Source organism: Clarias gariepinus, chromosome 2 (assembly GCF_024256425.1).
Source record: "Clarias gariepinus isolate MV-2021 ecotype Netherlands chromosome 2, CGAR_prim_01v2, whole genome shotgun sequence".
Classification (NCBI taxonomy): domain Eukaryota; kingdom Metazoa; phylum Chordata; class Actinopteri; order Siluriformes; family Clariidae; genus Clarias; species Clarias gariepinus.
The window spans coordinates 16,363,909-16,373,773 of NC_071101.1; the positions used below are offsets into that span (position 1 = coordinate 16,363,909).

General features: G+C 41.9%; 1 protein-coding gene across 1 annotated transcript; it reads left to right on the plus strand.

Moving 5' to 3' along the window:
- The first annotated feature begins 1,081 nt into the window (after nucleotides 1-1,081).
- Nucleotides 1,082-9,642, plus strand: si:ch73-233f7.1 (uncharacterized protein LOC100537710 homolog). The gene is made up of 4 exons (XM_053487197.1): nucleotides 1,082-3,766; nucleotides 5,766-5,824; nucleotides 7,678-7,796; nucleotides 8,158-9,642. The coding sequence occupies exons 1-4, from the start codon at nucleotides 1,253-1,255 to the stop codon at nucleotides 8,475-8,477; spliced, it is 3,012 nt and encodes a 1,003-aa protein (XP_053343172.1). The 5' UTR covers nucleotides 1,082-1,252; the 3' UTR covers nucleotides 8,478-9,642.
- Nucleotides 9,643-9,865: the final 223 nt, after the last annotated feature.

The following is a 9,865-nucleotide window of genomic DNA, read 5'->3' on the forward strand; positions in this document are numbered from 1 at the left end:
AGCGCCTGGATTATTTTCCCCTTCTAAACATTTGTATTCTTGGGTTGAAGGGACGCGGCTGATCCCGGATAGCTTCGCTCTAATCCTCCACTCCGTTAATTAAAAAAGGAAGAAGTCGAGAGTATTGTATTTTTTTTAGCAATGTAATAATTTCGGTTGGAGCTTAACCATCTGCTTGAGGTTAAGACTAACGACAGAGCAAGTTAAGGATTGTTTAAATCTACGAAGTTGGATTTTACTCTTCTGCGGACGTGGTGAAAGGGTTCATTCGTCATCTACTGCCTCCCAAGTTTTATAAATAACTAAATTTGAACAAATATGCTCCAAAGCATGGGCACGCGTGCGTGCGTCTCTGTGCATGTGTGCGCGTGTGCGTGCGTGCGTGCCTGCGTGCGTGCGTGTGTGTGTGTGTGTGTGCGAGTGCGCGCACGGGCGCATGTGAGAGAGGGGTGCTGACAAGACTGTATCACCATATGTGCCATAAATTTATTTTTTAATCGCTTATGTCATTACTTAAATGTGTCTCTTTAAAACAATAACTGTATGTCTGTTGTAATCCTTCAACAATAATTTACCCCTCTCTTCATAATCCTTTAGGAAGGATTAGTGGCAAAAGACATAAATGCATAAACACCGCTTAATACAGTGATTTTTACATATTTTAGCATTATGCCATTCGTGTGCAGTGTCTTTTATTGTAATGAAACCTTTGTTTGCTTGGAATACAGAGTCAAGGTCTCTTAAGGTGAGAGAAAAAACAATTACGCAAGATTACTCCATTATTTCCAGAGCTGTCATCTTGTTTAAAATAGCGTTTTGTTTTTTTTGGGTTTTTTTTACGTGGCGGTGAGCGGGTTAATCTTGTATGTACAGTAATTATGCTCAGTACTCTAAGGTCGTCGTCCGCCAATAAAGATGCCTTACGACGCGCCCCCCCTCTCTTTTCCATTCTTCCCGACCCTCTTCGCAATCATTCCTCAAAACCCTCTAATACGCTGTAAAATCAAAGTGCGAGCCTCTCTTGCTCACACACAACGCACCCACACACAAGCGCGCGCAGGGGGCACAGAACTGAGAGACACCTGGCGATTCTTGGCAAAGGATCTTAACACTTTTTCTTTAAAATTCTTTATTTGGGGATTCCACGTAGACCTGCCGCCATAAATTGACCATTTAAAATCTTGTTTCTTTTGTTTAAACTATTTTTCACAACTTATGCATCTGGTCACCTAGGATTTTGAGCATAACCGAGATGGATCAAGGGCACGAGAGGAGACAGTGGATATCAGCGTTGTCAGCTTTCCGCTTGCTCATGTGTGTGTGCGCACTGGAGCGGGTGCTTGCTCAGATTCGGTACTCGGTACTCGAGGAGCGCGAGCACGGCGCATTTGTCGGTAACATTGCCGAGGACTTGGGTTTGGATGTCGCTAGGTTGTCTGCCAGGCGATTCCGCATAGTGTCCGGAGCTAGGAAACAGTATTTAGAGGTCAATTTGGAAAACGGGATTTTGTTTGTGAACGAGAAGATTGATCGGGAGGAGCTGTGTGAGCAGAGTCCTGTTTGTTTCCTGCACTTGCAGGTGGTCATTGAAAACCCACTGGAACTGTACCGAGTGGAAGTTGAGATCTTAGACATTAACGACAACGCTCCGAGTTTTCCGTGGAGCGAGTTCAATCTTGAGATAACAGAGTCTGCCGCGCCGGGTTCACGGTTCCCACTTGAGAGCGCGCAAGACTTAGACGCGGGATCCAACTCGCTCCGCTCATACTTGCTTAGTGCTAATCAACACTTTGTGCTGGATGTACAGACGCGCAACGACGGGAGCAAGTTCGCAGAACTCGTGCTGGAGTCTCCCTTAGACCGGGAGAAGCAGAAAATGCACGAAATGGTCCTAACCGCCGTGGACGGCGGCTCTCCGCTGCGCTCGGGCACTGCTCAGATCATGGTGACAGTACTGGATGCGAACGATAATGTTCCTGTATTCGACAGATCAGTTTACCGGGTGAGCCTGGTGGAGAACGCACCGAGAGGTACATTAGTGCTCAAACTCAACGCTACGGATCTGGACGAAGGCTCGAATGGTGAGATTGTTTATTCGTTCAGCGGACACGCGCCCTTGAAAGTGCGCGAGCTGTTCAGTGTAGATTCTTTTTCGGGTGAAATTAGGGTAAAAGGGATTGTGGACTATGAAAAAGCTAACGTATACGAGTTATATGTACAAGCTAAAGACAAGGGTCCTTCTGCCGTGGCCGTGCACTGTAAAGTACTTGTCGATATATTGGACGTGAATGACAACGCGCCAGAGGTCATCCTGACCTCTGTCTCCACACCTGTTCAGGAAGACGCGCCTCCGGGGACCGTGATAGCCGTGATCAGCGTCATGGATCGTGACTCCGGGGAAAACGGAGCAGTGGACTGTCAGATACCCAGCCACGTCCCATTTAGGCTTCATTCATCATTTAAAAACTATTACACTCTGGCGACCAGCGAATTTCTAGACAGAGAGTCCGTAGCCGAATACAACATTACTCTCACAGCGCGAGATTTAGGCTCGCCATCGCTCTCCACTGGGAAAACTATTCATGTTCTTGTGTCAGACGTTAATGACAATCCTCCGCGATTTCTCCAGCCGTCCTACACCGTCTATGTGACCGAGAATAACGCACCGGGTGCATCTATCTGCTCTGTGAGCGCAGTCGATCCAGACTCTAACCAGAACGCTTATCTGTCCTACTCTATTTTAGAGGGTCAAATAAGGGGCATGCCTGTGTCCACGTATGTTTCTATCAACTCGGACAATGGCAATATTTACGCTCTTCGCTCATTCGACTATGAACAGCTCCGCAACTTTCAGATACGAGTTGAGGCGCGAGACGCGGGTTTCCCGCCGCTGAGCGGAAACGTGACTGTCAGCGTGTTTGTGTTAGACCAGAACGACAACGCACCGTTAGTCGTTTCTCCGCTACCAAAGAATGGCACGGCGGCTACTGAGACGGTGCCGAGGTCGGCGGATGCAGGCTACCTCGTAGCAAAAATTACAGCACTAGACGCGGACGCTGGACAAAACTCTCGCCTCTCGTACCAGGTACTGCACGCCACGGACCCGGGTCTATTCAGCATCGCGCTTTACACAGGTGAAATTCGGACCATTCGCCGCTTTGTAGACAAAGACGCCACAAGACACAGACTCGTAATATTGGTCAAGGACAATGGACAGCCCTCTCTTTCAGCAACCGTATCGCTCATTTTGACGCTAGTGGACGGCGTGCCGGAATCGCTGTCAGACCTCGATGACCATCCTCTCAACCGCCGAGCGCCTTCTAATCTCGCCCTCTATCTAATCATCTCGTTGAGCGTCGTTTCGCTCATCTTTCTAGTAGCCATTATCGTACTGGCAGCGCTGAAGTGCTACAAGGACCGTGACTGTCCTGGAGGTTTCGGAGTGTCCTCTTTCGGTGCTGCGTGCTGCACTCTCGAGTCGGAGCCGCCCACAGAAGCATGCAAAAAGTCCAACCTGAATCTGCAGATCTCTACCGGGGCAAAGGTGCCAACGAACTGTGTGGAAAACAGTGCAGGAACCACGGCTCAGAACTACTGTTATAAGGTGTGTCTGACACCCGAATCAGCCAAGAGTGACTTCATGTTTATGAAGTCGTACAGTCCGAGCACGCCAAGGAACAACGCGGCTAAGGAGGCTGAAAATGTGGCGTGGAGCTCACAGAGCCGTGGCTCTTTGGCGAATAACGGAGCGACAACTCCTAACGAGGTAAAACAGCTCTGTCGCACCGACAAAGAATCGGTTGTCTTCTGAGAAATAACACTGTTAAAAATCACTTTTTATTGCTTGGTAAAACAAGAGGTTAAGGATAATGCGCTTTCACATGTCATAAATCAAACTGTAATATGTCATACACACAAAACAAATCTTAATTAACTCAGGGCTAGAGTTTATTTTTGTTTATAATTATATGTACCCCGCATTCAACGTGAAGAACTGTCACAGGTGCGAACCTGTGCTCAATAAACTCGATCTCAATAAACTCGATTAAAGAAACAAACGAAGGCGTCTCGATCAGCAGCTCTTTTCCACATAATGCGTTCACACAAGGGGTGGATATGACTAATTCCCCTGTATTTCTAGCCTCCATTTGACCGTTCCTCACAGACAGACCACATAGAAGACACAAGGCAAATGCTTTCTTCACACACTGCTATATTAATACATTTTCATCCCACTCTCTTTAACATCCTCAGACATTCTGCTTTCCACAGACATGCTCTTTTTTAGACACAGCCTTTCTGTTAAGAGACAGATGCCTAAATTGTTTCTTCGAATTCATATTTCTTTTGGTCTTTTGTTGATGAATCATTCACAGTTATTAGCATCTGTTTATTAAAGGTGTTTTAATACATATATAGAAGTTGCAACAACAAATCTCAAGGGCATGCGCGCGCTGGCAGCATTTAATGTACAATATGGGACAATACTGTGCACTAGGATAATGGCATAACCTAAACTGTATAATGTGCTTGTGTGTGTGTGTGTGTGAGAGAGAGAGAGTGAGAGAGAGAGAGAGAGAGAGCGGGGAGAGGTGGTGGTGGTGGTGGTGGTGGTGGGGGGGGGGGGGGGGGGGTTTGGGGTAGCAGAGAAAAGAAAAGGAGACAGAAAAAAGAAAAAATGCGCCTGAGTTATATTTTAAATCCGCTAGATGGAACTATCAGACTGTAAAGGTGCTTAATATAGGTCTAATTTATTATTAATGACAAGGCCACATGGGGTTTTATTTAAAGCTAGATATTTTCATCCTGACAGAAAGAAAGGTGGCAGAAAATCTTAAAGGTTTCAACTTTAAGACTTTAAGGAAAATAGGTTCAAATAAAATGTGATTGTTAAAAGGACACCATAGCTTCACCAGCAGCGTTACCAGCTCCTTTGTAGATAGAAAAATCCAGACTTTCTTTTTAAGGCACACGAGTACGTTTAATCCACGATTAAAAGTATTTGTTTTCCCTAATTAATACGCTGTCTGGCGCGGATTTCTTTGAGCCGTAATATCGCATCTCATTTCATCCCGGTGGTGGTTTAATTTGTGTCGAGGAAGCATTATGAATAACTAATCTGATAACTTGCGTATACGCGCGCTCTCTGTATCACTGGCATAAGGGAATTAATAGAGAGCGGAATCAGTCTGTATCTTCAGTTTTAACTCATAACAAACACGAGCGCTGCTCTTCCTCTCCTGCTGTGCCTCAGCCCACGAAAATGGAACAAGACGTGAGCGCGTGGACTTGAATTTAGCTCACCATAAAAAAAAGCAATCATTAACACTTTTGACCGCTAGATGGCAGTGACCAATCGCTCACCTGGTAGTCAATCAAAAAAACCTGTAAGATCAGTTACATTTGCTCATTTGGCTGACGCTTTAATATGACATCCAACTGAGACTGAATACCACTCAGGTTTAAAGGTTAAAGTTTCATTGTCTTTTCTCCTAAGGACCAACGTGGGGGATTAGTGGTGTTGTGATTTGAATATTCCATATGATTGCCAAAAACCTTATCCACAAAGTGCCACTTTAGTTTGAGTTAAGTGTAATTAAGATTTTAAATGGTATATGCAAAATTTCTATTAATTGGGCTATGTAATACCACAACGGTCATGCTTCTGTCTAGTACACATTTCAAGATATGGTATGATGTGAATTTATGCTCACCCTGTGCATGTTTATTAATAAAATACTTAATGCTGTTTTTTTCTTTTGCAGTTAAAGCAAGACAATACTAATTGGGCTCTTACCAAGAACCAAACGTCAACTTTGAAAAGGTAACTACAACACTCACTGTTTTACACACACACACACACACACACACACCCACACACACACACACACACACACACACACACACACACACACACACACACACACACACACACACACACACACAATATTATGCAGGAAGACAAGCTTTCACTTATCCAATTATCTATCTAGCAATCTAATATGCAAGCTTCATATGTAAACGATGCTATAAACATGGATCCCCTTCACACAATACTTAATAAGTAAAAATCTGATGATACAGTCACATTTCTACCATAAAAGAAACATCATTATGCTACATATAGTGTGTGTGTGTGTGTGTGTGTGTATACATACATATATACAGGTCCTTCTAAAAAAAATTGCATATTGTGATAAAGTTCATTATTTTCTGTAATGTACTGATAAACATTAGACTTTCATATATTTTAGATTCATTACACACAACTGAAGTAGTTTAAGCCTTTCATTGTTTTAATATTGATGATTTTGGCATACAGCTCATGAAAACCCAAAATTCCTATCTCAAAAAATTAGCATATCATGAAAAGGTTCTCTAAACGAGCTATTAACCTAATCATCTGAATCAACTAATTAACTCTAAACACCTGCAAAAGATTCCTGAGGCTTTTAAAAACTCCCAGCCTGGTTCATTACTCAAAACCGCAATCATGGGTAAGACTGCCGACCTGAATGCTGTCCAGAAGGCCATCATTGACACCCTCAAGCAAGAGGGTAAGACACAGAAAGAAATTTCTGAACGAATAGGCTGTTCCCAGAGTGCTGTATCAAGGCACCTCAGTGGGAAGTCTGTGGGAAGGAAAAAGTGTGGCAGAAAACGCTGCACAACGAGAAGAGGTGACCGGACCCTGAGGAAAATTGTGGAGAAGGACCGATTGAAGCAGTGGACTGAGTCTGGAGTAGAAACATCCAGAGCCACAGTGTACAGGCGTGTGCAGAAAATGGGCTTCAGGTGCCGCATTCCCCAAGTCAAGCCACTTTTGAACCAGAAACAGCGGCAGAAGCGCCTGACCTGGGCTACAGAGAAGCAGCACTGGACTGTTGCTCAGTGGTCCAAAGTACTTTATTCGGAGTACTTTGAAGAAGACTGGGGAGAGGGAAATGCCAAAATGCCTGAAGTCCAGTGTCAAGTACCCACAGTCAGTGATGGTCTGGGGTGCCATGTCAGCTGCTGGTGTTGGTCCACTGTGTTTTATCAAGGGCAGGGTAAATGCAGCTAGCTATCAGGAGATTTTGGAGCACTTCATGCTTCCATCTGCTGAGAGCCTTTATGGAGATGTAGATTACATTTTTTAGCACGACCTGGCACCTGCTCACAGTGCCAAATCCACTGGTAAATGGTTTACTGATCATGGTATTACTGTGCTCAATTGGCTTCCCAACTCTCCTGACTCTCTCTCATTTCTGCAAAAGGATTCCCGACCAAGTATTGAGTGCATAACTGAACATAATTATTTGAAGGTTGACTTTTTTTGTATTAAAAACACTTTTCTTTTATTGGTCGGATGAAATATGCAGATTTTTTGAGATAGGAATTTTGGGTTTTCATGAGCTGTATGTCAAAATCATCCATATTAAAACAATAAAGGCTTGAACTACTTCAGTTGTGTGTAATGAATCTAAAATATATAAAAGTCTAATGTTTATCAGTACATTACAGAAAATAATGAACTTTACCACAATATGCTAATTTTTTTAGAAGGATATATAATGTGTGTGCATGCAATAGTAAGTTTAAGGAATGACTGAGAAAGCACAATGTTTTGTCCTGTTGTATTATCTGTCCTTTATATATAACATAATAATCAAGATGATCTACATTATGACCTTTCAGTTATAACTCAGTTAATATGGATAGCACACTTATGAGGAAGGTCATGCAGACTGATTCAGAGAACTATGTGAGTCCAGTGGCTGCAGGACAGTACTGGACATGGGGAACACGAATAAGAGGTAAGTGTAACAGTTGCTGGCACATTGTGTATAAAAGTTTATGCTGAAATGTAATTTTGCACTTAAGATTTTTTAAACTATGCTATTTATAAAAATAAATAGATATTTTATGCATATGTATTATTAGTTGTAGTAAATTCTCAAATGAATTCTCTTCACTTAGATATAGAGTAATTTACAATACAACATATATTTTGTTAAGCTACACTCTCTCACACACACACACACACACACACACACACACACACACACACACACACACACACACACACACCCATACATATAGGTATGTATACAATGTATGTCAAAAATTATTTATACAAATCTAATTACACCTATCTCCTAAATACTAATGGCCTAGAGTGCAAGAGATCTTCTCCTGCGACTGGCCTCCCAGACCGAGCATGGACACCCCGCTACACCCCCACGAAAACTCCTCAACAGCAGCAGCCTTCAGGTCAATCACATGGCCATCCTCCACCTGACTACCAACACAATGTCTACATCCCTGGGACTCCATCGGCACTCTGTACACTGCGGCCCAGTAATCGTAGTGAACTTGATGTCCACAACACCTTCTCCACTTTCGGCAAGAAGCGCAAGTTTATCTCCCCTAGTAATTATGACACAAGGGATGAAACAGGTACTGAGGTCATCAATAATGACCTGTATAATGAATAGTGAAATAATGGAGCTGGACTGCAACAGTGTGAAAGAAGGTGGACAAAAAATGTCAAGGGGATGCAAATGCTGGAAGGAAAAAATAAAGTGAAGCAGAAAAGAAACTAGAAGACCAGAAATATTAATTGCAACCAAAGCAGAGTCTACTTATCCAAAACATACTGCTCTAATTTTACAGCTACATATGTTTCTGATAAGGGTGGTATGCTTCCCATACCCAGTTTGCTCTTAAAGACTTTTTTGGTTTATGTCTGTCACATTTGTATGTTTGTGGCACATTAAGCATGAGCCAGAATAAGTAAGCTTTAAACTCCAGCAGGGACTGGAAGAACTGACTTAGTGTCAGAGATTAACATCAAATTGTTTAGGGCTGTCTAGCTAAACCTGAATTTATGTTGGTGCAATGTTTCATGCATCTATGTTGGTTTTGGTTGGGTTCTTTGGTTTTCATGCAAAAGCATAATGGTAGGTGAATGCCTACTCTCGGATTTTAAAAGGCCTCTAAAAACACCACTAGGTGTAAATTAGTGTTCCAGTGTAAAACTCCAGATCTGCTGTAACTCTAACTAGGGTAAAGTGGTTCCCATGGGTGAGGATAGATAAATAAATTAATAAAAGTTATATTTTAATTATGCATAATTACAATAGTAAAAAGATCATTAAGAATTTTGGGGGTATTCAATGGTTCTATGCAGACCCTTACAACCAAGTGGCTTCAATTCAAAAAGAACTGGGTTTATTCTTCTGTTGAATCATAAGCTAAATAATGACTTACTACTGCTTTTTTAGGAAAACTTAACACACTGTTTAATTGTATGAAGGTCAAAGGTTATGAAACTGCAACATTGATTCACATTGTGACTCACATTTGTGACATTATTATTATTTTATTATTATTATTATTATGCTAAATTTTTTGACAATCATATTAGGTCAACTGTGAGCATTACATACCCTTTTGGCCATTTTGTGAATTTTCTGTCTTGCAGAAATATCAGGCCATAGCCTTTCATTGATTGGTTGCTCAGTTAAAGAGGTGAATCAGTCTAACCTGGTTATTGTTCAGTGAACAAGATGTACAATACTAATATGTATGCAAACTGTGTAACTGACTTATGGCGTCTAGTGCAGTATAACACTGCATACATTCTGATAATAAAGTATTTTTTTCTGAGTATAACAGACTGTTTGTTATAAATGACACATTATTATTTGTGTTGCACATTTCTATAATTAATAAGCTGAGAAAAGGTTCTACTTTATTAAGTCAGATATGTCTATAAGTGAAAATAAATAGATTTTTTATTATTTATTTTTTATTTATTGGCTTACATCATGTTATTTGGAACTGCTTTTATGTTGCAGATGTTTTCTGGAATTTTTTTATA

Coding starts and splice junctions, on each gene's coding strand:
- si:ch73-233f7.1 (XM_053487197.1), top strand. CDS start 1,253: ATGGATCAAGGGCACGAGAGGAGACAGTGGATATCAGCGTTGTCAGCT. Junction 3,767..5,765: donor GAGCGACAACTCCTAACGAG/GTAAAACAGCTC, acceptor TTTCTTTTGCAG/TTAAAGCAAGACAATACTAA. Junction 7,797..8,157: donor ATGGGGAACACGAATAAGAG/GTAAGTGTAACA, acceptor CTAATGGCCTAG/AGTGCAAGAGATCTTCTCCT.